At 57.7% G+C, this 27,389-nt stretch overlaps 1 protein-coding gene across 7 annotated transcripts in view; it reads left to right on the top strand.

The window, feature by feature from the left end:
* CARMIL1 (capping protein regulator and myosin 1 linker 1) overlaps positions 1-27,389 on the top strand; it is a 77,826-nt gene that overhangs the window by 40,418 nt on the left and 10,019 nt on the right. For all 7 annotated transcript variants that reach the window (XM_070397142.1, XM_070397147.1, XM_070397144.1 and 4 more), the window contains exons 11-33: positions 1,151-1,245; positions 1,824-1,910; positions 5,302-5,405; positions 6,145-6,222; positions 6,313-6,389; positions 7,062-7,166; positions 7,855-7,924; positions 9,726-9,807; positions 11,063-11,162; positions 11,252-11,306; positions 11,966-12,138; positions 12,846-12,914; positions 13,642-13,735; positions 14,305-14,403; positions 14,604-14,732; positions 15,316-15,447; positions 16,159-16,334; positions 18,217-18,304; positions 18,938-19,087; positions 22,463-22,529; positions 22,702-22,904; positions 24,273-24,376; positions 24,938-25,358. In XM_070397142.1, coding sequence (XP_070253243.1) covers positions 1,151-1,245; positions 1,824-1,910; positions 5,302-5,405; positions 6,145-6,222; positions 6,313-6,389; positions 7,062-7,166; positions 7,855-7,924; positions 9,726-9,807; positions 11,063-11,162; positions 11,252-11,306; positions 11,966-12,138; positions 12,846-12,914; positions 13,642-13,735; positions 14,305-14,403; positions 14,604-14,732; positions 15,316-15,447; positions 16,159-16,334; positions 18,217-18,304; positions 18,938-19,087; positions 22,463-22,529; positions 22,702-22,904; positions 24,273-24,376; positions 24,938-25,358 — 2,758 coding nt within the window. The remainder of the gene's footprint in view (positions 1-1,150; positions 1,246-1,823; positions 1,911-5,301; positions 5,406-6,144; positions 6,223-6,312; positions 6,390-7,061; positions 7,167-7,854; positions 7,925-9,725; positions 9,808-11,062; positions 11,163-11,251; positions 11,307-11,965; positions 12,139-12,845; positions 12,915-13,641; positions 13,736-14,304; positions 14,404-14,603; positions 14,733-15,315; positions 15,448-16,158; positions 16,335-18,216; positions 18,305-18,937; positions 19,088-22,462; positions 22,530-22,701; positions 22,905-24,272; positions 24,377-24,937; positions 25,359-27,389) is intronic.

Here is a 27,389-nt window from a genome sequence, read left to right as displayed (position 1 = left end):
AAGTTTATGGAAAGTGCTGAGGAAGCATCTCCCATGTCTGGGTGCCGTAGTGATCCGTGTCACTGACGGTAGCTGTAGTGACAGCCTACTGCAGGTTATTTTACCACTTTGCTTTGATCTGTTTGGCCATTGGCCTCCCTTTTCCGAGTCACACTTACCTCGCCTGCACCTCGTGGTTCCGACATCCAGACCCAAGCCTGTGTGGGGCGTGTGGGAGCGGGAATCTGCTAGAACAAGGACTCCACTGCTAAGTGGGGAGGGGTGGCAGTTTCATAACCACAGCCCTCAGTGCGTTATTTTAAGTGAAACACATCTAAAATAACGATTTTAGCTTTCATTAGAATATGGTGCTGGCAATTGCAGCCTTTAAACGCCACAATTAGAGCAGCTGGGTCTGCATTTGTGGGTGCTGCTCCACGTTATGGAGGGGCCGACGCATACTGTCAACAGCGTCCTGAATGTGTCCATTTTTTCCATGTATACCAGAGGCCTGGTGCACGAAATTCGTGCACAGGTAGGGTCCCTAGGCCTGGCCAGCGATCAGGGCTGATCGGGGCCTTCCGGCTGCCGGCGGGGCCTTCCTTCATTCCTCACTGCCCCTGGTGGTCAGCGCACGTCATAGTGAGCGATCAAACTCCCGAGGGGACACTGCGTATTAGCCTTTTATATGTATAGAAAATACTTTTATTGATTTCAGAAAGGAAGGAAGAAGGAGAGACAGAAACATCAATGATGAGAGAATCATTGACCCAGCACGCCCCACACTGGGGATCGAGCCCACAGCCCGGCCATGTGCCCTGACTGGGAATCAAACTGTGATTTCCTGGTCCCTAGGTTGATGCTCAACCACTGACCCACCCCGGCCGGGCCTGAAATGTGTCTTTAATGGGGCAATGACAAGATTTTCTCTCTGCTTTGGAGTGAGGCCTTGGCCATCGGAATGAACCGTGTTTGGGTGTGACTGCAGATTCTCTGATGAGGATTCATACCCTCATGTGGGGAATGGATTGGGCGCTAAGAAATATGTGACACCCGGGATCCGCTGGGAAGAAAGCGTCTCTGTCGCTGTTCCTCCAGCTGTTCCAGCTGTGAGGGTGTGAGCCGTTCTGCACCTCGTGGTCCTTCCTCTCACTGTTGTGTTTGTCTGCAGAGATTTTGCACAGAAACTGGCCAGTGCGCTCGCACATAACCCCGGCTCAGGACTGCACACCATCAACCTCGCTGGCAACGCGCTGGAGGACCGAGGTACCCGGAGTCTCGGACCCGCGCTGCCGGCCGTGAGCGGGTGGGGACGTCACTGCAGCCAGGCCCGGGGAGTGGGGAGCAGACCCGCTGAGCTGTGGTTACGGTCTTTTTTTCTTTTTTTAAAGTATATTTTTGTTGATTTCAGAGAGGAAGGGAGAGGGAGAGAGCAATAGGAACATCAGTGAGGAGAGAGAATCATTGTTCAGCTGCCTCCTGCACGCCGCACACTGGGGATCGAGCCCGGGACCCGGGCCTGTGCCCTGACCAGGAATCAGACCCGGGCCTCTTGGTTTATAGGTCGATGCTCAACCCCTGAGCCGCGCCGGCCGGGCTGTGTTACGCTCTAAGGGCTGCTTGTGCTCTCGCTGGCTCCTGGCTCTCACACCCGTTGGTGGGAATGCTCACTGTTGGCCGCCCCTGAGCGGGTGGCTGGGAATCCACAGGTCATCCAACGGAGTGGAAAATACTCATAGAAATCTCCACCGAGGGGAGCGTTGCTCAGGATTTATTGAAGAACTCAGAAGCAGATTTGCACAAACATGGAAATTCTCATAATCGCCTTTTCTTTCCTTTCTCAGGTGTGTCCTCTTTAAGTGTTCAATTTGCCAAACTCCCAAAGGGATTAAAACATTTAAATTTATCTAAAACCTCATTGTCACCTAAAGGTACTGTATATCTTATTCACTTTATGTCTGATGTTCTCTACCTTAAATAGTTAGAATCATTACTCAGTCCTATGTCTGCATTTACGTGTTAAATATACGTGTTGCCGCCTGGCCGGGGGCTCGGTTGGAGCGCGTTCCGCACACCACAGGTTGCAGGTTCAGTTCCCAGTCAGGGCACATGTACCTGGGTTTTGGGTCCAGTCCCTGGTTGGGGCACATATGGGAGGCAACCAGTCCACGTCTCTCTCTCTCCCCTTCCTCCCTCGCTCTCTAAAAATCAATGAAAACATATCCTCGGGTGAGGATTAAAAGACTAATAAAATAAAGTAAAATACAGGGTGTCCCCCGAGATGTGTACACACTTTGACTAATTCCAGAGGCAGTGTTTATGGCACACGTCGCTTTTCACAGTGCAGGGGACCAGGTGTTGATGTGCGTGTGCACTTTTCCAGCTTCCCTTTGTTCCCTGAGTGACTCGGACCACTTCTCCAGTGCTCAGCACGGCTGCCGTATCAGCAGCAACCTCCCTGCTTACATATTTTTAAAGATAGTTTTTTATTGATTTCAGAGAGGAAGGGAGAGGGGGAGAGAGGGATACAAACATCAGCGATGAGAGAGAATCATCCATCAGCTGCCTCCTGCACGCCCCCTTCTGGGGATCGAGCCCACAACCGGGGCCTGTGCCCTGAGCAGGAATCGAACCGTGACCTCCTGGTTCATAGGTAGACGCTCAACCACTGAGTCACGCCGGCCGGACAAAACAGTTTTTAAAAGCGTTCCTTGTTCTTGCAGCTTCAGAATAACTCGGATGAAGCGGTCCTTGTAAGCTTTGTGTGCAATTTGCCCGGCATTTGTATTTCAGTTTCGGGAAAGATGGATAGTCATGGCCCCTAATTCAAGAGGGATTGTTTCTTCACCTCCCCACGCCGCCCCTCAGAAGTTGGCGGGAGGACGGTTCGCAGGCCCCTGGGGCCTGTCCTGCCGGCTGCCAGGCCTCGGCGTGGGCCATCTGCTGCCCTCGCTCCAGCTGCAAAGCCTCCAGCGCTAACTCAGGAGCGCCCGGCCCACCGGCTGCCGCATGCAGTGCGGCGATCTGCGCTCAGTGGGGCTGGGAGCGGGCCTGGCTCCTTCCATCCTGTGTTTTTGGATTTCCTGCTGCTCCTGTGCCCATGAGCCCGGCCTCCCGTGGAGGGGCCTCAGGAGGGGGCGGGGGAGCCTTGTCCCGGCCAGCGGCATGACACTGGGCGCGAGGCTCCCGGAGTCGGGGCAGATGTTGGCCGCCCGCCAAGCACCGGCGCCTGCCAAGGGGGCGTTGTGCTGTGGAGACCAATCCGACCTGTTCCTTTTTGGAATTTATTTGTTAAGGTTGTCAGACCTCACTGAGGACATGGTTTTGCATGATTTTCTTGATGAGAGTCTGGTGTTCTCTGTATGTTTTGGACTCAGTTGTCCCGTTACGGAACATATATGAACAGTCCCAGCAGCAGGGCAGGCTGTAGGAGGCTGGCCATTCACACAGGCGTGGGAACCTTCTGTCTGCCAGGGGCCATGTGGATATTTATATTTTTATTTATATTTTATTTTTATTGATTTCAGAGAGGAAGGGGGAGGGAGAGAGAAATAGAAACATCAGTGATCACTGATCGGCTGCCTCCTACACTCCCCACACTGGGGATCGAGCCCGCAACCTGGGCATGTGCGCTGACCGGGAATCGAACCGTGACTCCTGGTTTATAGGTTGACACTCAACCTCCGGGCCAAGCCAGCCAGGCCCATTTGGATATTTATAACATCATTCGTGGGCCATACAAAATGATCAACTTAAAAATCACCTGCTCTGTTTGGTCAAATTATTTAATTAACTCACCCTGTTGCCTGGGCAGAGCCAGGCCAAATGATTTCTCGTGACTTCTATGGCCTGCGGGCCGGACGTTCCCCACCCTTTTAAACATCGCAGGTGTTGCCTCCAGACAGCGAGCTCTCTCTCAGCCTTTGCAGGTTCCTGATCTGACAGACTAGTCAGATCCGCGCCTCTCAGGGCAGCCTCTCATCTGGCATCGCTGCTCTCACTGCCTCTCGCTGGCCGGGCCGCGGGAGGCTGACAAGTGGCCGGGGTCCCGGAGCCCATGCCGTCCGGGGGAGAGGGGTGCTGTCCTTCAGGATCTGAGGGTCTGTCGCAGTAAACCCTCAGGCAGCTCTGACCTCCTCCTGGACTTGAGCGTCCGGACTGTCTGGGCACTGGATGGGCTATTACATGACCCGACCCAGCTTGTATAAACATTTCGTGCGCACTTCATGAGCGTGGGCGGAAGGCCGAGACGTTCCTCCCCGAACTTCAGTGAAGTGTTCCTCTGCCCCCGTCGCCTCTGCGCGCCCAAGGGCGGACTCGCGCTGAGCAGTGGCTGCGGGACTTTACCGACACACCCTGGAGTCGCTTGCTTGTAACTCTCAGCTCTTCTCCCCGAGCGAGCGGAGCGAGCGTCTCCGGGCTCCGGTGGGCCTGGCCCTGCCCTTGTCCTGGCCGAGGCAAAGGATAAAGCCCCCTTTCGTTTCTCTTCAGGGGCAGCCTGGGATAGCCAAGAATTTACTGCAAAATTAGAAACAACATAATCTGTAAAAGTATATTCCATTTAGCCCGGCAGGCGTGGCTCAGTGGTTGGGCGTTGACTTATGAACCACGAGGTCACGGTTCGATTCCTCATCAGGGCCCAGGCCCGGGTGCCCGGCTCCATCCCCAGTCCCTGGGCCCGATCCCCAGTGTGGGGTGTGCAGAAGGCAGCCCATCAGATATATATATTTTTTGAAAAGTATACTCAACTTAGAAATAGCCGTATTTCCAAATTACACAGTGAGAACCTTGGAGTTTCAGTAAAACACGAAACGCTTCGTAATAGCCCATGTCCTGTGATCTGAAGAACATTACGATTCTCTGACCTCTACTGACCTCAGCGAGTGAGCAGAATGTTCTGGGCTCCCCATTGGTGGTGACCCCGCCCAGACCCTGAGCCCTGATAAGGAGGGCAGGTTAGAGCCCTGCCCCCGCCCCTGCTCGGCTCGCAGGCCTGCCTCCTGGACCAGCTCTCCCCTCACGTGGCCTCCGCCCCCTGGGGCCCTCTTGGTTTCCTTGTCTTTCTTTTTTTTATATTTTATTGATTTCAGAGAGGAAGGGGGAGGGAGAGAGATGTCAGTGATGAGAGAGGGTCACTGATCGGCTGCCTCCTGCACACCCCCCGCTGGGGATGGAGCCTGCAGCCTGGGCCTGTGCCCTGACTGGGACTCGAACCCTGACCTCCTGGTTCATAGGTCAATGCTCAACCACTGAACCACATTGGCTGGGCCTAGATCTCATTTTGTTTCCTGGACATTGAGCCGAATCTTCTCGCTGTTTCAGGGGTGAACTGCCTTTCTCAGTCACTCAGTGCCAACCCGCTGACCGCCACCACCCTCACGCACCTGGACCTCTCAGGGAACGCCCTTCGCGGAGACGACCTCTCGGTGGGTGCCGCCGTGGCAGCGCTGTGCCCCGTGAGCCCGGGGAGTGTCTGACGGGCTTTCTAGCCCGTGGCCCCCGTCTCCTTGAGCGGGGCGCCCTCGCCTCGTTTCATCCTGAGCTCGGGAAGTGTTTATAGGAAGTTTCAGAGCCTTCCTTAATTAAAGTCGCACAGGGGTGAGGGGAGGTGTTAGGCCTTGCGACCCCCCGAGACCCGATGGGTCTTAGCTGCACAGGAGCTTAAGAACAAGAATGTTAGTAGGACTGTCGAGGGCTCTCGTTGGACTGGGCGGTCACCAGGGATGGGAAGGTCATTGCGTTGGACAGAGAGGGGAGCCCACATTCACGGTCCTGACCTGCTCCCTGTTCACGAGCGACGGCCACCAGGCGGCTCTTCGTCTCCCGGGAAAGGTCGTCCACGCTCCGGAATGATGAACACGGGGCCAACCCCGCAGCTGGGTCACGTGCAGCAGCGGGAGCTGTAGCCGAGTTTCCATCCGGCCTTGTTTTTGCTGACGCATAATTTTAACTACTCTTTGGATTTTTATTTATTTACTTATTTTTCTCCCAAGGAAGATAATATAATGACATAAAATTCTGCTAATTCTCTTGGGAAAACTGGAGGAGGATTCTGGGAGATTTGGGCAAATTGATGTTGAGTATTAACTCGCAGTGTGTGTGTGTGTGTGTGTGTGTGTGTGTTTCTAGATCCTAACGTGTTTGCTGCTTGTTTTTGATTTCAAGCCCATGTACAGTTTTCTGGCCCAGCCCAACGCCCTTACCCACCTGGATTTATCCAGCACCGAGTGCGCCCTAGACATGGTAATGGCTTTCATTGCTGGGGAGGTTTGAGGGCTTTCTCACTGATGCCCCTCGGCCCCGGCCCTGAGACACCCTGCCCTCGTCCCGCAGGTCTGCGCGGCTCTGCTCCGAGGCTGCCTGCAGTGCCTGGCCGTGCTCAACCTCTCCCGGACCGTCTTCTCTCACCGGTAGGACCGCGTGCCGCGGGCGCTCTCTTTCAGGGAAACGTGTCCTGCTGTGGCCGCGGAGTGGTAACGGGCGGATGTTTCTCGGGAAGGAAGGAGGCCTGAAGTCACTGTTCTCTGAGAGCACCAGGCCTGGAGGGGTCAGGTGCCCGGGTCTCTCCCCCGAGTGGGATGCTCTTGTCCGTGAGCCCGGCCGCCGTGAACTGAGCGAGGATGGGCGTCTCACCTGGGACAGGCGCTGTAGCCCAGGGAGGGCTTCACCCACGGCTCAGCTTCTCTGACGACCTTCCTTTAATTAACTTAATTAGCTTATGGACATTTTGTTTCTTTTTAAAAAATAGGTTCTTTATTGATTTCAGAAAGGAAGGGAGAGGGAGAGAGAGAGAAATACCAGTGGTGAGAGAGGATCTTGGATCGGCCGCCTCCTGCACGCCCCACACTGGGATCCAGCCTGCAACCCGGGCCTGTGCCCTCACAGGGAATCGAACCCTGACCTCCTGGTTCATAGGTCAATTCAACCACTGAGCCACACCAGCCGGGTCATTTTTTTCTCCTTTTTCTACTGAAAAGATTGCTGATGTGGGTTATTTCAGAGTCTGAACACGCGTTTGGCCTTTTGGGAGTCGGGTGCTGACTTGCAGGGGTGACCCCAGGTGTCCCGTGTCTGTCTTTCAGGAAAGGGAAGGAGGTGCCGCCCTCCTTCAGGCAGTTTTTCAGCAGTTCCCTGGCGCTGACGCACATCAACCTCTCAGGCACCAAGCTGGCGCCCGAGCCCTTAAAGTGAGTGGTTTGCGTGTTTTCTCCGCAGCTTTTCCAGTCCCGCTGGTGGGTGTCAGCTGGGGAGGGGCAGACGCAGATCCCCAAGGCCCATGAGGCCGACGGGTGTCTTCACTTCGGGGCACAGAAGGAAATGATTCCTTTTAAAAAAATACATCTTGATTTCAGAGAGGAAGGGAGAGGGAGAGAGAGAGAGAAGCATCAATGATGAGAGAGAATCATGGATGGGCTGCCTCCTGCACACCCCCTACTGGGGGTGGAGCCTGCCACCCGGGCATATGCCCCAACGGGTAATCGAACCCTGGACCTCCTCGTTCATAGGTCGATGCTCAACCACTGAGCCACACCGGCTGGGCCCATTGAGTGGAAGGGAGGAAGAGAGGGAGTGAGGAAGAGAGAGAGAAAGATTGAACATGGACCTGTTGTCTCCCTTACGTGCCCCGACCAGGGATTGAACCTGCAACCTGGGTGTGTGCCCAGGGAATCGAACCCACCACCTTTTGGAGTGTAGGGCGACCCTCCAACCAACCGAGCCGCCGGCCGGGGCAGCAGTGTCGTTGTCAACAGGGAGGTGGTGCTTGTGCTGGCTCGGGCCCCAGCGTGCTCCGGGCTCCACTCAGGGTGCATCTGGGCTCCATTTGGGGGCCCCCGACCTGCCCAGTGATGTGTGGCCCGGCCTGTTCCTCCGCAGGGCGCTGCTGCTCAGCCTGACCAGCAACCGCAGCCTGAAGGCGGTCTCCCTCGACCTCAGCAGCTGCGAGGTAAGGGCGCCAGCGGCTGCCCCGTTCGCCTTTTTCCTGGGAAGAGCTCAGGCTGTGGCTCCAGCATCACCAAAGCAGAAACACGCGTCAGGGAAGGTCCGGGTTCCGTGCTGTGGGTTTGATCCAAACACCACGGGTCCCCATCACAGCATCATGTGGGCTTTTCATGATTAAAAAAAAATGCCCACTTTCTGCCCAGCGGCTTCCATATTCTAGGAGACACAGTGAACACCCAGCCTGCCCTGCAGGCGACCACGGGGCACCACGCGCTTGAACCGAGAGCCCCTGAAGGAGAGGGCACGTGCATTTCAAGGACTTCTGTTCGCAGCCCTGGGGGAGCTGCAGCCCGGGGGGACCTTCGGCCCCAGATAACCGGGGAGTGTAGCCCACGGCCCTGGCACCTGGAGAGCCGTTGCTTTCCTAGTCACGTGACTGAGATTTGTCTCGGGAACACACTTTAGTTGGAAGTGTCTTTTTCTGACTCTTCGAGTTTAAATTGTGTATCAATAGAGATGTGAGCTTCTTGATTCTCAGTCGACTCACAGCCGATAACAGTTTTGTTTTCTCTCCTCGGCTTCCGGTAGCTGGGACTGTGTGTAAGTACTTCGTGAACAGCTCACTAGCTTGCGTCGTCGATAGGATTCTGTTTGACAATTGGAAAATGTCACTTTTATGGGGAAAGGCCACGGGTGGTATCTAGTTAAGGGTTTTTATAAAATAAATGGCATCGAGCGCTCACATGTCACCTGGAGTTCCCATATTTGTAAATGAAACTTTTTCACTGCACTTTATAGAAAGTAGAGGTTTTCTTGTAAAAAATTCACTTCTCAACAGAGAAGTCACCAACAGCAAGTATTAGAATTGTAAAGACTTGGGCGCCTTTGTTCAGGTTCTCGGACACACAGTTCCTTTTCATGCTCTGAAAATCAAGTTACGCTCCTCTGACGTGTTTGCCTAAATTATTTCTTGCTTTAACTCTGACATTGTCGGTGCACACATTCATGCGAGTGTTACCGAGCTGGGACCTGGAGCCGTGCTTCTCAAAACTGTGGGTTGTGAAGAACCTGTTGTTGTTTTTTTAGCTTCCAGTCTAGTGTAAATCAGCGTTTTTGCAAAAATTTAAAAGGATACTAGGAAATACTTTATTTTTTATTTTTTTATTTTATTTTTTTAAAAAAATATTTTATTGATTTTTTACAGAGAGGAAGGGAGAGAGATAGAGAGTCAGAAACATCGATGAGAGAGAAACATCGATCAGCTGCCTCCTGCACATCTCCCACTGGGGATGTGCCCACAACCCAGGTACATGCCCTTGACCGGAATCGAACCTGGGACCTTCCAGTCCGCAGGCTGACGCTCTATCCACTGAGCCAAACCGGTTTCGGCTATTTTTTATTTTTAAATGTAACTTTAATTAATTTCAGGGAGGAAGGGAGAGGGAGAGTGAGATAGAAACACCAGTGATGAGAGAGAACCATTGATCGGCTGCCTCCTGCAGGCTCCCCACTGGGATCGAGTCTGCCACCCGGGCAGAGGGCTGGAATCAGACCCAGGTCCCTCCAGTCCGCAGCCGGCGCTCTGTCCACTGAGCCAACCGGCCAGGGCTGCTTTGCTGCTTTTCTGAAGGTTGAGGTTGATGTGAAGTGGGAGACGGCAGCAGTGACGAGTGTCGCTCTTCACCACCCATGATCGCGTCTGTGACGTTTCTAAGTTGGTGCCGAGGTTAAGACGCAGCGCCTGTGCCTGAGGTTTTGGCTACGCCTCCCAGGTGACTGTGCCTTGTGTCCGTCTGTCTGTCCAGCTGAGGTCAGGAGGCGCACAGGTGTTGGAGGGCTGCGTCGCCGAGATCCACAACATCACCAGCTTGGACATCTCCGACAACGGTGAGCGGCCGCGGGGAGGGGGTGAGGGCTCTCGGAAGCGAGCGAGTGACGGGGACGCACCGTCCAGCCCGACCTGGACGGCATCCGTCTGTGGAGATGTGACCCCACCTGGTCTACTGGGCCTCTTACATCTGACAGTGGAGTTTACTTATGGGACAAACCTGTGCCTCGGTCTCACTGAGCTGATCCTGGAGCCCACAGTGCAAGGTCTGGGCGGGAAAGGAAAAAGTCAGCTCAGCCCTGGCCGGGGTGGCTCCGTGGGTAGAGCGCCTGCTCTCGGACTGAGGGTCTTGGGTTCGATTCCAGTCAAGGGCACGTACCTGGGTACCTGGGTTGCAGACGATCCCTGGCCCTGGTCAGGCGCTTACAGGAGGCAGCCAATCGATAGTCTTTCTCACATCATGTCCCCTCTCCGTCTCTCTCCTCCCCCCCATTCTCTCTAAAACTCAATGGAAAAATGTCCTTGGGGAGGATTAACAACAACAAGGCACACACAGGACAGACAAAAGCCCGTTACGATCTCGGGCCCAAGATGAAGAGCTCAGCCTCTGGGCTCTTGGTGGAGGGAGATCAGGTTGAGGCCTGGCGTGTGTGTCCGGAGCGTGTTCCCGGCATGTTCCCGCGGATGCTCGCGGCCTGGGCAGTTTGCACAGACACCGCACTCACTGGTGGGCGCCGAGCCTCACCAGGACGGGAGCGTGGGAGTCCTGCCCTTCTCCACTCCCAACCCCGCTGACCTCATCCCCACGGGCTGTGCAAGGGACTGTGGAGGAGGATTTGTTATTTTTTTAAAATTTTTGTTGAAAGTATTAGGCAGGCCCTCCTTTCCCCCCGCATTGGCCCCTCCAGCCCAGCCGTGTCCCAGGCCCTCACTGCCCCCACCCATTGTCTGTGTCCATGTTTTTATTGATTTCAGAGTAAGGGGAAGGGAGAGAGAGAGAAACATCAATGATGAGAATCACTGATCGGCTGCCTCCTGCACGCCCCACACTGGGGACCGAGCCCGCAACCCAGGAATGTGGCCCAACCCGGAATCGAACCGGGACCTCCTGGTTCCTAGTCCATTGCTCAGCCACTGAGCCCCGCTGGCCGGCTGGAGAATGAGTGTAGGGGTTTATCCCTGGGAAATAAGAGGGCAGGGGGAGAGCACAGCGTTCCCTGGAGACCAGGACCCAGGCCCTCGGGGAGCCGCCCTTGCGGGATCGCGTTCCACTGAGCGTCGTCTGCCGCGTCCTGACCCTCGCCCCTCTCCCAGGCTTGGAGTCCGACCTCTCCACCTTGATCGTGTGGCTCAGCAGGAACAGGTCCATACAGCACCTGGCCTTGGGCAAGAACTTCAACAACATGAAACCCAAGTAAGAGTTCTGGGCTGTTGATGTGCCGGGGACGGACACAGCCTCCCGGACCCGCGGGCTGATCCTCTGCCGCCTCTTCGTCTCTTTAGAAACCTGACCCCCGTGCTGGACAGCTTAGTGCAGATGATTCAGGACGAGGAATCGGTGAGCGTTCCTCTAAAACGCCTGCCTCGCGTCTCGTTGCCGTTCTCATTATTTCCTCCGGGTTAATGGTCAGAGGCTTCCAGGTCATTTATTCTGTGCACACATTTTCTATCATGTTTTAAAAAAATGGAATAAATCGTTAGGCTTTGGCACGGCGATAGGAGACATAAGATTGTAACGAACAGATGAAAAGAAATAGAGATGGACTCCTAAGCTCATTTCTTTAAAAAAATTTCTTTTATTGATTTCAGAGCGGAAGGGAAAGGAAGAGAGAGAAAAACATCAACGATGAGAAACATTGATCGGCTGCCTCCTGCACACCCCCCACTGGGGATCGAGCCCACAACCCGGGCCTGTGCCCTGACCGGGAATAGAACCGTGACCTCCTGGTTCATAGGTTGATGCCCAACCACGGAGCCACACGGCCGAGCCTGAGCCCTTCTTTAATGTGCTAAGATGTTGTTGTAGCCTCTTCGTTATGTCATCCTTTCAGAGAGCTGGCACCGGCCTCTCTCGGTGTCGCCCCGGCTTTCCCTCAAGGGGAGGTGCCCGTCCGTGTTCCCAGCGTCTCTTGGCCGAGTTTACAGAGGAGGCCTCTGTGCAGCGGGTCCTCCCGGTGGTTCTCCGTCCGAGACGAGCCGTGTGCTGTCCCCCCGCAGCCTCTGCAGTCCCTGTCCCTGGCCGACTCCAAACTCAAGACCGAGGTCACCATCATCATCAACGCCCTGGGCAGCAACACGTCCCTGACCAAAGTGGACATCAGCGGGAACGCCATGGGCGACATGGGCGCCAAGATGCTGGCCAAAGCGCTGCAGATCAACACCAAGCTCAGGTGCCCCCGGGCGGCTGGGGGGGGGCGGGGAGAAGGGGGGACAGTTTTTGTCTTTTGTCAGAATACCGAGAGGGTGTTCCCAGATTTATTTTTTAAAATATATTTGTATTGATTTCAGAGGGGAAGGGAGAGAGAAACATCCATGATGAGAGAGAATCATGTACCAGCCGCCTCCTGCACACCCCCCACTGGGGATCGAGCCCACAACCCTGGCCTGTGCCCTGACCTGGACTCGAACCGTGGCCTCCTGGTTCATAGGTCGCCGCTCAACCACTGAGCTGTGCCGGCCGGGCTTGCTCCCAGATGTGGACAGTGATTCCTCCCAGCCCTTGTGGGAGAGGTTTCTGCTGGAGGGGCACCTGCCGAGAGCTGTGGGGGCTCCTTCCTCTCGGTGCTGACGGGACCGAGTGGGGCAGGCAGTGAACGCTGGTGGGCAGGGCCTGGCGAGCAGAGCCGAGGAGGCGGCAGGAGTGACGGGGCTTCTGCTCAGGTGTGAGCCCAGCCTCCTGGCCTCCCCTCCCGGGACCTGCCACTGAGGAGAAGCCAGCCAGGGGCCGGTCCACGGCTCAGAGCGAGGACCATTTCCCCTCAGCCATGTGTCGTGTCGTCCGAAAGCACCCAGACGGGCCCACAAAGCTTCCTCGTCACGGGCGGCCTGGTCCCCCCCTCCGAGTGTCTCATGGTCTATGTGGTTCCCTTCCAAACAGGACGGTGATCTGGGACAAGAACAACATCTCTGCTCAAGGCTTTCAGGACATAGCCGTGGCCATGGAGAAGTGAGCGCTCGGCGATTCCTCCTGGGAAACAGTCACACCCGGTCCCTGAGCCCGGGGTGTCCCTGAGCCCGGGGTGTCCCTGAGCCCGGGGGTGTCCCTGAGCCCGGGGTGTCCCTGAGCCCCGGGGTGTCCCTGAGCCTGGGGTGTCCCTGTGCCCTGGGGTGTGGCGGGCGTAGCTGTGGCTGGGACTCGCAGGCAGGGCCGAGCTGGTCTCACGTGTGGCCTGGTGTGAGTCTGTCTTTTCGTGGGCGCGTGCCCGACGCTGCTTCCTCCCCCCGCGACCTCACAGTCTGTCTCCATGGTGCTGCCTTCTGTCCCGTGATGGCAGCTCTGCACCCGGCGGGAGAGGAAGCTGATGCCTGGAGGGAAGATGCCGGGGTGGACGGCGGGCCTGTGGGCTCGGCCGATGTGACTGGAGGGCAGAGACCTGTGGCTCTCAGGGCAATGGGGCAGGAAGCCACTCCAACCGCTTTTCTTTTCTGATATGTATTTATTGATTTCAGAGACAAAGGGAGAGAGAGAGAGAGAAACATCAGTGATGAAAGAGAATCATGGGTCGGCGGCCTCCTGCACACCCCACACTGGGGTTCGAGCCCACAACCAGGAATGTGCCCTGACGGGAATCGAACTGTGACCTCCTGGTTCCTAGGTCGACGCTCAACCACTGAGCCCCGCTGGCTGGGCGGGAAGTTATTTTTAAATAAACATGACTTTCTCCTTTGCGTAGGAACTACACGCTGCGATTCATGCCAATCCCCATGTACGATGCCGCCCAAGCCCTCAAGACAAACCCCGAGAAAACGGAGGAGGCTCTGCAGAAGGTACGAGGAGCCGGCAGCCGGGTTACTGTGAACGCACATTCGCTCGGAATCCTGTTCATACGTCCGACATACGAGCAGCTCTTGTCCTTACAAAGCGCTCTTCACATGGGCCTGTGTTCTCAGGACCCCGGCGGGCACAGTGCCCGATGGGGGAGGGGGCGGCGTCAGCTCCTGAGCCGTGACAGTGACTCTGGTTCCCACGAGTTCCATCCCTCCCTCAGTCCGGCCGGCGTGGCTCAGGGGCTGAGCATCGACCTGTGAACCAGGAGGTCACGGTTCCTTTTCCAGTCGGGGCACAGGCCCGGGTTTCGGGCTCCATCCCCAGTGGGGGGCGTGCAGGAGGCAGCCGGTCCATGACTCTCTCATCATGGATGTTTCTCTCGCTCTCCCTCTCCCTTCCTCTCTGAACTCAATAAAACTGCACTTTAAAAAAGAGCAGTGCTTCACGGTGAGGCAGGCACCGCTCCCAGTCCTGGGGTCGGGCGCTGGGGGCGTGGAGCTCGTGCTCTGGTTCCGTGTCGCTTGACTGAGTCGCGCTGTGACCCTGAGAGGAACGTGCTTGTTTCCAGATAGAAAACTACCTGCTCCGGAACCACGAGACCAGGAAGTACCAGCAGGAGCAGGCCTACCGCCTGCAGCAGGGCATCGTCACCAGCACCACCCAGCAGGTGGGCCCAGGACCACGCAGAGGGCTCCCTGCCAGGCGCTCCCGGGGGGCGGGGGGGCAGGGAACGGGGAGACCGGGCCGAGGCTCCGACACAGCAGATGCGGTGCCGACGGCTGCGAGCCGCCGCCTCACTTGTGCTGTGTTTCCTTCCTCCCGAACGCCTCCCGTGCGGCCCTCGATGTCCTTCCCACGTGCGGGCAGATGATCGACAGGATGTGCGTGAAGGTCCAAGATCACCTCAACTCCCTGCGCAACTGTAGGGGGGACGCCGTCCAGGAGGACATGAGGTCGGCCGAGCGGCTCATGCGGGATGCCAAGAACTCCAAGACGGTGAGTTTCAGCTCGGGCTGTGCAGGCGTCTCAGGCGCTAAAATGGTGTGTTAAACGTCAGGGTTGTAAAATAGTTCCAGCTTCCTGTTTCAAAAAATATATATTTTTATTGATTTCAGAGAGTAAGGGAGAGGGAGAGAAACATCAGTGATGCGAGAGCATCATAGATCGGCTGCCTCCTGCACGCCCCTCACTGGGGTTGGAGCCCACACCTGGGCATCTGCCCTGACCAGGAATCGAACCGCGACCTCCTGGTTCATAGGTGGTGCTCACCCACTGATCCACGCTGGGAGCACGGCCCCCGTCAGCCCCCAGGGAGGACCTGGTCCCGGCTCTGCTGAGTCCCCCCACAGTGACTGCTCCGAGCGGGAGGGACCCTGGGGCTCAGGCAGGTCCCCTCAGGCCCGTGGGGACCCGGCACGAGGGAGGCGGTCCCTGCGGCTCCAGCTGGGCCTCCGTTGACATCTGTGCGAAGGGCCATCGATGGGCACGGCCACTCCTTCCCGCCCCCTCGTCCTCGCCCCCGGACGCTGGTGCTCAGGCCCTGTCCCCTCGCTGTGGACGGCTCTTCCCTTTCTTCCAGCTGCTGCCGAACTTGTACCACGTGGGCAGTGCGTCCTGGGCGGGAGCCGGCGGCCTGCTGTCCAGCCCCGTGCAGGAGACGCTGGAGTCCATGGCCGGGGAGGTCACGAGGGTTGTCGACGAGCAACTAAAGGTTCGTGTCTCCTGCTCCTTTGGAGAATGACATGGTCACGGCTTAGCTGCCTGAGAGCAGCCCGCGCACGGCTGCCTGTGTATAGGCCGTGTGTGCGTGTGTGTGTGTGTGTGTGTGTGTTCCCCTATCCACCCACACACACGGGTGGCAAACATGGATGACTGCCTTTTCCAGCTTCCTTGATACGTTTTGGAATGACTTCTTATAGGATGAGATTGAGAAAACCTATCACATTCCTTTATTTTTTTTTTAATCCTCACCCGAGGATATTTTCCCATTGATTTTAGGGAGAGTGGAAGAGAGAGGGAAAGGCAGAAAGAAACATTGATTTGGGAGAAACACATCGATTGGTTGCCTCCTGCAGGCGCCCTGACCAGGGCCCGGGCCAGGGAGGAGTCTGCAACCGAGGTAGGTGCCCTCGACTAGAGTTGAACCTGGGACCCTGCATTCCGCAGGCCGATGCTCTATCCACTGAGCCACACCAGCCAGGGCTCCATTTTGTTTTTGACGGGACATTTCCACGTGACCATGACCTAGGACGGTCCCACTGATGAGGGAATGATCCGTGTCTGGTGCGAGGCAGAGAGGGGGGCCGGCTTTTAGAAAACCTGTCGTCTGTGGTTACACGTGACGGAGAGCGCGGGGTGGGGAGAGAGCGGGGGATGCGACAGGCGCCCCGTGTCGCCTCGCCCTCACTGCGCTGCATTGCAGGCCCTGCTGGAGTCCATGGTGGACGCGGCCGAGAGCCTGTGCCCCCACGTGATGAGGAAGGCCCACATCCGGCAGGACCTGATCCACGCCGGCTCCGAGAAGCTCTCCGTGCCCCGCACCTTCGTGAAGAACGTCCTGCTGGAGCAGTCGGGCGTGGACATCCTCAACAAGATCAGGTGGGCGCCCCGGCCTGTGGACCAGGGCGGGTCACAGTTCCATTCCCTGTCAGGGCACAGGCCGGGCTGCGGGCTCCATCCCCAGTGAGGGGCGTGCAGGAGGCAGCCGATCCATGATTCTCTCTCATCATGGATGTTTCTATCTCCCTTTCCCTTCTTCTCGGAAACCAATGCAAGTATATATTAGAAACATGTCAATATTTTTAAAAAGATGCAACATTGAGATGGTGCGGTCAGCAAGGCACTGTCCTGGAATTTTGCGCTGAGACTGCAGTGATTGGGAGCCTCACAGGGAAGCTGAGCTCATTCTCACTCCGTTTCTCACCTGGAGAATCACAGGATTAGGGACCGACTTCAGAAACACGTGACGTTTTCCATTTTAACCGTTTCTGAATCTTGATGAGAACATTGAGGGGCAGCAGACACCAGCTTTTTCCTGAAAAGCTGGGTGTTGAGCTAACATAGCGATGTTGCTAAGTGATGTCGCTAAGTGACACCGGCCAGAAAAATGAGGGAAAAACAGAATAAGCCCCAGGTCATCGCCATCGAGAAGCCCAAGGCCCGCCCTCCAGGGTGGACGACGGGACCGAGGGCCGGGGATCCTGCAGCAGTGGCTCGGTCTCAGTCTGGGACGCAGCGTCCTCTGTGTGTTAAACGAGGAGAAGAAAAAGGTTTCCGCGCCTGCTCAGCTGAGCTGCAGTGCAGCTGAGAGGACGCGAGGAATTGGAAAGGACTTTGCGAGGGTTCAGGCCCCAGACCAGCGCGTTTATGACCTGCAGCCCTTCCTGGGCGTGTGCCTGTTTCCATAAACGAGTGCCAGGTTTTCTGTCGAAGCCCCATCGGCACTAAGGAGAGGAAATGTCCTGCCCTCCATTCGACAGCGATTGAGCTACTGGCAGGTCCTACCTGTGGCTTCACAGAGTCCGAGCAAACTCCCTAACAGGCCACCTCCCTGGGGACGGCTGGCTCTGAAAGATGGGGCGGGTGGAGGTCCCGGCGTCAGGGGCATCAGAGGGCACCGGGTCCTCGCTGGGCTTTTCAGCGTGCACGGTACTGAGCACAGGATGCAAGCCCGCGTGCACACACACGCAAACATGCACATGTGCAGCACAGTGGACATGCAAACATGCACATGCACATATTGTGCACACCTGCACACTCGCATGTCCGTGTGCTCGTGTAGGTTAAGTCGAACCATTTCCTTGAATGTTGTGCGAAATGGAAGTTCCGTGGGGAAGCGAGTGCAGTCCCAGTGGCCACACGACAGAGCGGCCTGAGGCATTAAAATGCAGTCAGGCTCCTTTGGGGCTGTAATTTGAAATAGAGAAACCACCCTCCCCGCCTGAGACAGGAGGAGGAAGGGAGGGAGAGACGGCGGGCTGCAGCTTTAGGAGGGAGTGACAGCCCCAAACGCGCTCCGGGAGGATCGGGGGGGACTGTTAGCACTGGTCCCCAGGCCCTGCGGCTCGGGGTGGGAGGTCCAACGTGGAAGGTGTTTTTACTGAGGGACCGAGTGAGTCTTACAGTGACTCCTCTGTGGGATAGTGAAGTGTCAGGTAAAGGAAATCGCTACCGAGAGGCCTCGTTTGAGGAATTAGGAAACCTCCCTTTATTGTCAGCCCAGCCCTCGGACTCAGGCAGAAACGAGAGCATCTGCATAAAGGCCAACCGACATGACAGCGGCAGGGCAGGTTGAAGTGGCGAAGGATGTCGATGGCCTGTGTGTTCACGGCTTCTTGTTGGCATCGGGGCCCTGTGCACACATCCTTTCCTTCCATCGCACAGAGCGGGCGCCGTCCGGTGGCTGATGAACGCGGCGGCGGGTGGGCGATTCCCCTTTTCCTACATTAAATGCTGCCGTGCTCTCTGGCTCCGCCCACAGCGAGGTGAAGCTGACCGTGGCCTCCTTCCTGTCCGACCGGATCGTGGACGAGCTCCTGGACGCTCTGTCGCTCTGCCATCACAGACTGGTGAGCGCCGGCCTCGCGGGCGGCCTCCGGCCTCTGTCTGCGGCTTCTCGGTGCAGATCCCAGCCCTCCTCCCCTCCGAGTCCCTGCGGCCCATCAGGGGCGCCCTGGGCCCTCTCCCAGGGGGTTGGGGGAGAAGCCCAGGTGACGGCGTCCACAGCGCAGGTCAGCGTCTGGGAGGAGGTGAGGTGGAGGCTGAGATCTAAAGTTAAGGTTTAAAAATTTTTTTAAATTTATTTTATTATTTTTTTTAATCCTCACCCGAGGATATTTTTCTATTGATTTTTAGAGAAGGTGGGAGGGAGGGGGAGAGACAGAGAGAAACATCGATGTGAGAGACACAGATCGATTGGTTGCCTCCTGCAAGAGCCCTGACCAGGGCCGGGATTGAACCTGCAACAGAGGTACATGCCCTTGACTGGAATCGAACCCAGGACCCTTCAGCTGTGGGCCGACGGTCTGTCCACTGAGCCACACTGGCCAGTGCTCTCATCATTGATGTTTTTCTCTCTCTCCCTCCCCCTTCCTCTCTGAGATCCATGTCCACCACATGTCCACACAGCCCCCGGGTGCCTCTTCGGGCCCAGCCCCCGCTGCCCGTGTCTGTGGTTGATTTGTCCTGTGTTGACCCTCCAGTCCGACCACTTCAGCCGGCGGGGCCGGACCCTTCCCGCCCCCGAGGCCTTGGACGCGGAGCCCGTGGACGAGAAGCCTGCCCAGCGCCCGGTCCTCGCGGTGGAGGAGCTCACGGAGCTGGAGCGCCTGGAGGAACAGGACACGTGTTTGGTAAGATGCACTGCGGCGACTCCTTCGTCGAACCCTTCGGCTTGGCTGTTGGTTTTTATAAAAAATCTCACCTTCACAAACCAGACCAATAAAACGACCCCAGAGACGATCTTTCAGAAACGTGTTGCTGTGCAGAGGCTGTGAGGGAGGCTGATAGAACTTAGGTTTCAGTCCTGGCTGGGGTGGCTCAGTGGATAGAGCGCCGGCCCATGGACGGAAGGGTCCCAGGTTGGATTCCGGTCAAGGGCACATACCTCGGTTGCAGGTTCCCTGGCCCTGGTCGGGTGTGCAGGAGGCAACCAGTCGATGTGTCTGTCTCACATTAGTGTTTCTTGCCTCTCCCCCTCCCTTCCACTCTCTCTGAAAACCAATGGGGAAAAATATTCTGGTGAGGATTAACCAAAAAATAAAAAAGCGAGAAAAAGAGAAGAAAGAAAGAAAAAGAAAGAGGAGGGAAATCTAAACTGTGGGCGTCAGCCTGTCCCTCTCTCACGTCTGCGTCCACAGTTAACCTGTGAACACGGAGCTGAAGTCTGCATGTCACCCCGTTACGAGTACTTGACTATATATTTTAATTTCCCTCCTTCCATTCTGTTTGCAATTTAATGGGTCATAAAAGGAGGTGCATTTGGAGTTAGAAGTCTGGAGGTTGGGGTTCAGGACGGTGCTGAGGAGGCCTTTCCAACAAGCAGGCCGGGTCGGTGGTGCTGGTGTCGGGTCGGTGGTCCCGGTGCCGGGTCGGTGGTGCCGGTGCCGGGTCGGTGGTCCCGGTGTCGGGTCGGTGGTGCCGGTGCCGGTGTGTGGGGTCCCTTCCGAGGAGCAGGCCCCGCTGTTTCCTCTCGCAGGCTGAGGAGCCCTGGGCACGCGTTCAGAATGTTAAGAGGCCTCACGCCTGTTCACGGCCACAGTGTCCAATGCATCAGAGATTGGGTGGGAAATGCCAGCTCCCACCGCGGTGCAGGGCGTCCTAGGCAGCCGGCCTCCGTCCTTCCCGAAAGGCTTGGACGCTGTGGGGATGCACAGCTGCCTCCCTCACGTGCAGCAGGAGCGTGGACTGGCACCGAAGGGACGCTCACACCCGCCCACAGGCGCCCTGTCCCCACTCGGTGACCAGCCGGGCCAGGACCAGCTGCCCGGGAGCTGTGCTGTCTCCGTCCCAGAGGGTCGGCCAGGGGCCTCGCGCACCCACGTGGCAAGTGGGTGACGTCTCCCAGAGGCTCGGATGTCGGCTGTTAGCGCTGCTGCTCTCGAGAAGCCTCCTTCCTGCCTCATGGCTCTGCTGAGAGCCCTCTGTCTGCTGGCGAGGTGCCTCTCTCCGTCCTGGCCATGCCCTTCTGTTCCTCTCCATCCATGCTTCTTCCCTTTCTTTCTGCTGCATGGAGACCCTCTGCTGCACGCGTGTGAGTATTGGGGCTGCCCTGCTCTTTCCGGCGCCCTCGTTTCTGTCCTTGTGACTGTTGGCTTCTGCGTTGCCTGGCTGTCCCCTGGACGCTGTCCTGTCCCACCCCGCCCCCCGCGAGTCCTGGACGGAGCGGGCAGCGCTGGCAAGACTGGGTTTCCCAATATGGCGCCGCTCGCGAATCAGGCGGTGACTGTCAGAGGCCCCAGCCGTGTGCTGGTGGGAAGAGGGTGTGACATTCAAGAGGGGAATCGTCCTTACCATGTGCACGTGGAGGGAAAAGAAAAAAAAGACAAGCTCGCTTTAACTTTCAGATCTGTTTCCTTGTTTTCCAAGGTTTAGAAAATCGGCGTCACCATTCACTTCTCGCATTACAGCAGCTTCACTAATCTGCTTGCAACTGCTTTTTTTTTTTAACTTTTTATTTTGTCTGTTCACCTCAGGGGAGAGGAGAGTCGTTAGGGGTTCCCGAGCTTGGCGTGAGAGGGCTGTTTGTTATTCCTTGTGCAAACTTGGTAAAACGAAGAAGGAAAGGACTCCATCCTATTTTTGTGGCGATAGAAACAATTTAGCTCTTGCTTTTTTTGTTGTGTTTTTAATTAGTAAGTATGGGAAGTACACGTTAAAAGTGAGTTTAACAGAAAGTAACGGGGTGTTTGTAAGGTTCCAGTGTTAGTCCGCACCTTGGGGTGGGCATGTGCTGGTGAGCTGCGTGGAGGAGAGTGTGAAATCCCTTATGGTAACTGGGTCGGGGTGGGATTTCGGGGCCGTGCAGACTGCGCTGCGTTGGGCCCCTGGAGAGCAGGGCGAGGCGCTCCATCCTCTGTCCGTCCCCCGCCTGCGCCTCAGGGTGGGAGAGGAGCCTGTTGCTAGGGGTTTCCTTCTGTGGTGTCGTTCGCAAGGATTTAGCTTGTTGCTCCTCGTGTGTCCCGAAGACGTGAATGGAAAAGTACTTCAGCCCTGGCCGGTGTGGCTCCGTGGATAGAGCGTTGGCTTGTGGACTGAAGGGTCCCGGGTTCGACTCCTGGTCAGGGCACAGGCCCGGGTTGCGGCTCGATCCCCAGTGTGGGGCTTGCAGGAGGCAGCTGGTCAATGATCCTCTCTCATCGTTGATGTTTCTCTCTCTCTCTCCCTTCCTCTCTGAAATCAATAAAATATTTTTTTAAGAAATTGAAAATTACTTCTTATGGCTCAGAATGCATTTTTAGAAACAAACCGATTCTGTCTAGGCCTGAAGCCGTGCTTGGCGGGCTCGGCCACGAACTGGTCTGTGAAGTGTCGGGTGCTGACCCCTCGGGGCCGGGCACAGGCACGGTGTGATTTCACATGTGGAACGGACAGACAGACAGACAGACGTCAGGGAAGGCGAGAGGGACAGAGACGGGTGAGGCTCAGGCTGAGGAAATTCATCCCATGGAGGGAGACGACGCCTGCCTCAGCTCGGCTGCTCAGGACCCAGCGACACCACGCTGGGGAAGTGCCCTCGGGGCGCTGGCCGTGGTTTGGGCTTTGGTCTCGGGTCTGGAAGGACCAGCAGGATCAAAGCTGACTTTCTGGGAAGCGAGGGCAGATGCGGACACTGAATCCCAGCTCGTCTGTGCCCCGGGGGGAGGGGGGCCGCCGGGTTCACGCGGCCGGTGCTGACGCCGACGTTGTGGCTGTGGAACGCCGTGCATCGCTGACCTCACAGGCTTTCTGTCCAGTGGGACGCCCGCAGGCAGCTCGGAGCTCAACCCGTGTCACCAGGATGTGCCTTGGGGTGGGGTGGGGGGGGGGGGGGTGCAGCCTTGGAGAAGACGAAGCGTTTGGAAACCCGTGGGCCCCGCCGTCCCCGTCAGCCGTCCCGCCACCAATGCCCTCCAAGGACTGAGCCGATGCTGAGCCGAGACCGCGGTCCCAGATGCCCCAGGGGTTCCGGGCGTTTGAAGGGCAGGTTTGGGGGATGCCTGGCTCAGGGCTTCCTGTTTCGTTGCTAGATGACCCCTAAGTCCAAGCGGAAGACGATCCACAGCCGGATGCTGCGGCCGGTGTCCAGGGCCTTCGGTGAGTGTCCGCCCCGCCCTCCGCCGACCCGCACCTGCTGCAGGGCCGCCCGACGGGCAGGCGTCGAGAAAGTCGGTGTCGGCGACCGGCTGCTCGCTGTCCATGAGCCTGGCGTCACGCCGGGAACTGTGGCCTGATGTGCGGTGAGTGGGTCTGGCTTTGCTTCCTGCAGAAATGGAGTTTGACCTGGACAAGGCCCTGGAGGAGGTACCCATTCACGTGGAGGACCCGCCCCTCCCCGCCCCGCCCCGCCCCACGGAGAAGCGGAGCTCCGGCCTCATCCCTGAGCTGCCCTCGGAGGAGGGCCGGAAGCTGGAGCACTTCACCAAGCTGCGGCCCCGGCGCAACAAGAGGCAGCGGCCCACGCAGGCGGCGGTGCGTGGGGGGGTGTTGCGGGGAGCTCTGCTGGGGGGGGAGCCCTGCTGGGGGGGGAGCTCTGCTGGGGGGGAAGGAGCCCTGCTGGGGGGGGAGCTCTGCTGGGGGGGGGAGCTCTGCTGGGGGGGAAGGAGCCCTGCTGGGGAAGGAGCCCTGCTGGGGGCCTTGGTTAAGGGGAGCAGAGCCTGGGCATGGACATTTGTGTAGAATCTCCCCCTGGCGCTCACGGTTAGGAAAAGGCTGCGCTGGCTGTGGGGTTGCTTGGCCGTCCCTGAAAGCAGCCGCGTGGGGAGGAGAGCAGGCCGGCCCCGTGCAGCTTTATAGCATCACCCATCACCACCCACAGTCACACACACGGACCTGGTCCTGAACGCCAGCTCCCGCCACCAGCCCCGGCTAACCCCCCAATCCCCCGTCCCGCCCCCCGTCCCCTGTCCCCCGTCCCCCGCATCCCTGCCGTCCTTCCTCCCACTTGGGTCTTCCTCAGAGCCGCAGCCTTTCTCTCTCCCCCAGCGCACACACACATGCTCACACACGCACACACATGCACACACATTGACATACATGGACACACGTGCACATACATGCCCACGCGCATTTGCACGCACATGTGTGCACACACACACACATGCACACCCCAGAGCTGGTATCTATTCGCCTCTCAGATCTCCCCTGAGACCAGCTCCCTGCGTGGGCCGCCTCCCCGGCCCTGCCCTGTGCCGGGTGCTTGCTGGCTCCAGCCCTGGGCCGGCCGGGCCTCGGAGGCCCATGGTGGGTCTTGTGGTCTGTGCCCAGCGCTCAGCACTGGCTGCATGAAGAGGGGGCCCTGGAAGCCGCCTGTCCTGCGGAGACGGGGGCTGTGGGGGGCCCTGCGCCCTTGGGAGACGCTGATGCTCTCATCCCCAGAGCACGGATGCTCACTGTTGGTCTTTGGTTTTTATTTTTAATATATAATTTTTTTATTTTAGAGAGGAAGGGTGAGAGAGAGAGAGAGAAACATCAATGATGAGAGAGAGTCATTGACCAGCTGCCTCCTGCACGCCCCACACTGGGGGTGGGGTCCACAACCCGGGCCTGTGCCCTGACAGGAATTGAACCCTGACCTCCCAGTTCATAGGTCGACACTCAGCCCCTGAGCCCCGCTGGCCGGGCGGCCTGTAGACACTGGGCTCTTCCACGGGCTTTGCAGCAGCAGCGACCCGCCACCAGGCCTGGGTGCACCTGTTCCTCCCCTTCCTTCCTGCCGTGGTCACACTGGAACCGTCACTTCTGTCCCAGTGGACGGCCTGTGGTCCCAGGGCCTTGACCGTAACCACAGTGTCTGCGACCTTCTGACCGTCGGTCACTGTGGTGCCGTCTGGTTGGCAGGTCAGCGTTGCGACCGTGGGCCCCCAGGATGGCGAGCGGAACGGCCTCATGGGGAGAGTGGACGAGGGCGTGGACGAGTTCTTCACCAAGAAGGTGACCAGGCGGTGAGTCCAGAGCCGTGACCGAGACCGTGGTTCCACCCGCATGGCGGTCACGGCAGTCGCCTCAGACGGGTCTGCTGAGGCTTTCATTTCACACGTGTGTAGAGGTTTTTTCAACGGGCTTTACGATACCGAGGGTTTGCAAACGTGATCTGCAGGCCAGCAACATGGCTGTCAGCTGGGAACGTGTTAGAGACACAAACTCCCGGCCTCACCCCCAGACCTGCTGACGGGGAGCGTCCGTTGTGAACGGCGTTCTTCTTTTCTCTTGTTTTTTAAATGTATTCATACTGATGTCAGAGAGGAAGGGACAGGGAGAGAGAGAGGGAAACACCAATGAAGAGACAGAATCACTGATCAGCTGCCTCCTGCGCGCCCCACACTGGGGATGGAGCCCACCACCTGGGCCTGTGCCCTGACCAGGAGTCGAACCCTGACCCCCTGGCTCATAGGTGGACGCTCAGCCCCTGAGCCCCGCCCACCGGGCTCCCGTCTGTGTTTTGACGGTTCCTGCTGGAACCGGGATTACAGGGAAGCCAGCAGGTTCCTTCTTCTCTGTCCCAGGAGGTCATCGGCCAGAGGCCCCGAGGCCCAGGACCCCGGCGACGGGGGCGACGAGAAGAAGAAGAGAGACTCTCGCAGGAGCGGCTTCCTCAACCTGATCAAGCCCCGGCCCAAGCCCGAGCGGCCGCCCACGGTCTTGATGGCGGACGAGCCGTCCTCGCCCAAAGGGGCGGGCAGAGGTCCAGCCGTGGACACGCCCCGGCGGGATGCGAGGCCGGCCGAGCACGACAGCTCTGAGCGGACAGAGGAGATGCTGACGCCCGAGCCCCCCGAGGACGGGGAGGACGAGGGGCGGCCGGAGCCCAGTGACGGCAGGGGCAGCCCCCAGGGCGGCCGGCGGTACGGCGTCCAGGTGATGGGCAGCGGCCTGCTGGCTGAGATGAAGGCCAAGCAGGGGCGGCGAGTGGCCGGTGCGCACAAGGTGAGGCCCTCGGACTCGCTGTCTTTGGGTTTTGTCCCCGCGGGTGAGAGCCGCAGCCCCTGGGCGGCTGTTGGTGGTCCCTGTCGCGGCTGACGCTCCATCCTCGCGGCCAAGGCGGCGGGCAGAGACCAGCTTCTAATTGTGGAAATGCAGCTCTTGGTTTCACTTAGGTCCTGATTCATTCCCTTTTCCAGACCAGAGCATTCCTGGGGAGATCCCAGCTTTAAAAGTCAAAGGAAAGAAAGCCAGGTGTCCTGTTAGAATCAGTGGGATATCGACCATTGTGCGGTCGGACGCGGTGAAGAAAGCGTCCGTCGTGGTGTAAACATTGCTGAACCCCGCCCCCCATCAGCCTCGATGTGCCGTTCACTCTCCAGCCTCTGGCTGAAGTACAGGCAGGGTGTCCCCTCCCCCCCGACTGCCTGCTTCCTCCTGCAGCTCCCAAAGGGCTGGACTCGTTGTGGCCCCGGAGCCACAGGCCACGTTAACCCGGCCGTGGCTCCTGTGGGTTTCCCTGGGCGCTTCGGAGTTTGTGGAACGGGGTTCTCCAAAGTCAGGGAGGTTGCACCCCTCCTTTCTGGGAGGAGGAGACTACGTCCATTCACCCCAAGGAGCCTTGTTTCCAGGAAGGAAACGGTGGACTTTCTGTGCAGGGTGGGGGCTGCTTAGGGGACTCTATACACTCAGGCGTGTTTTCTTTTTTTAAAAAAATATTTTTAATGATTTCAGAGAGGAAGGGAGAGGGGGAGAGAGAGAAACATCAGTGATGAGAGAGAAACATCGATCGGCTGCCGCCTGCACGGCCCCCACTGGGGACTGAGCCCACAACCTGGGCCTGTGCCCCGACCGGGAATTGAATCCGGGCCCCCCTGGTTCATAGGTCGACGCTCAGCCACTGAGCCCCACCGGCCGGGCATCGCCGCTTGGTCACGTGTTCATCCAGTCCTGCCTCCCACGTGGCTTCACAGGTGTTGACGGGCTCCTTGGATACCTGACAGTTTCCTGGTTACGGGCCCCTCCTGCCTCACTCTTCCTTCGGATGTGCGTTTCATGGCTTCATAGGCCTCCTTGGACGGGGAGCAGGCTGTGTGCACCAGGCGCTGCTGGGCGCGGCTCCCACTGGAGAGCAGCTGCCTGTGGTGGGAGGTGGCGCTCCAGGCCTTTCTCCCGGTGCTTTGGGTTTGGGAGGTAAACAGGCTCCAGGGGACAGAATTCTCCTGGGTTAGTGGTGGTTCTGCGAGTTCATGCCCGTGGTCTCCTCGCGCCACCTAGTGTCCATTTACTGTAACAACAAGCTCTAGCCGGTGCTCAGTGGGTAATGTGTAGGCCTGCGGACCCAAGGGTCCCAGGTTCGATTCCTGGTCAGGACACATGCCTGGGTTTCAGGCCCAAGCCCCAGAGTGGGCGTGCAGGAGGCAGTCAATCAGTGATTCTCTCATTATTGATGTTTCTATCTCTCTCTCTCCCTTTCTCTCTGAAATCAATAAAAACATTGAAAAAAAATATGTAAAACAATGATAATAAAAATCCGTAGTATTAAAGATTTGAACAAGTCAGGGCTATTCCCTCTATGACAGCGGTTTTCACTCGGTGGGCCGCGAGAATTTCTACAACATGCAATACCTGACTAGTCGGGGCACCGCCCTCTCTTCCCTGAGATGGTTACACAGAAGCAGGACAACAGCTAACACAATAGTAACTGCCCGGTGTGAACGAATAAGAATTACACCTATTTCTTTTTCTGGTCAGACCGGCAGAAAATAACATTTTTTGGTGTGCCGCAGAAGTTTAGTAATTAGTGGATGTGTGCCCTGCGATGAAGAAGGTTGCGCGTCGCTGCTCTGTTAGAACAGTAAAGTAAGAGAGGGCCTTCCCCGTTGGCTTTCCAATATTGTCCCCTACAATCCAGGCTGCGCTTCAGTCAGCAGCACCCGCGTCAGCGGGGAGCGTCCTGTTGATAAAACGCTATCGATTCACGTGTATGTCGTCTTCGCGTTCCTCTGGAGCCATGCTCCTCACACCGTTCACTGT

Source organism: Myotis yumanensis, unplaced genomic scaffold (assembly GCF_028538775.1).
Source record: "Myotis yumanensis isolate MYYU_CA2020_CCGP unplaced genomic scaffold, mMyoYum1.0.hap1 SCAF_17, whole genome shotgun sequence".
NCBI lineage: Eukaryota > Metazoa > Chordata > Mammalia > Chiroptera > Vespertilionidae > Myotis > Myotis yumanensis.
The sequence above is the reverse complement of the archived record's forward strand: the minus strand, read 5'-3'. Positions and strand labels throughout refer to the sequence as shown.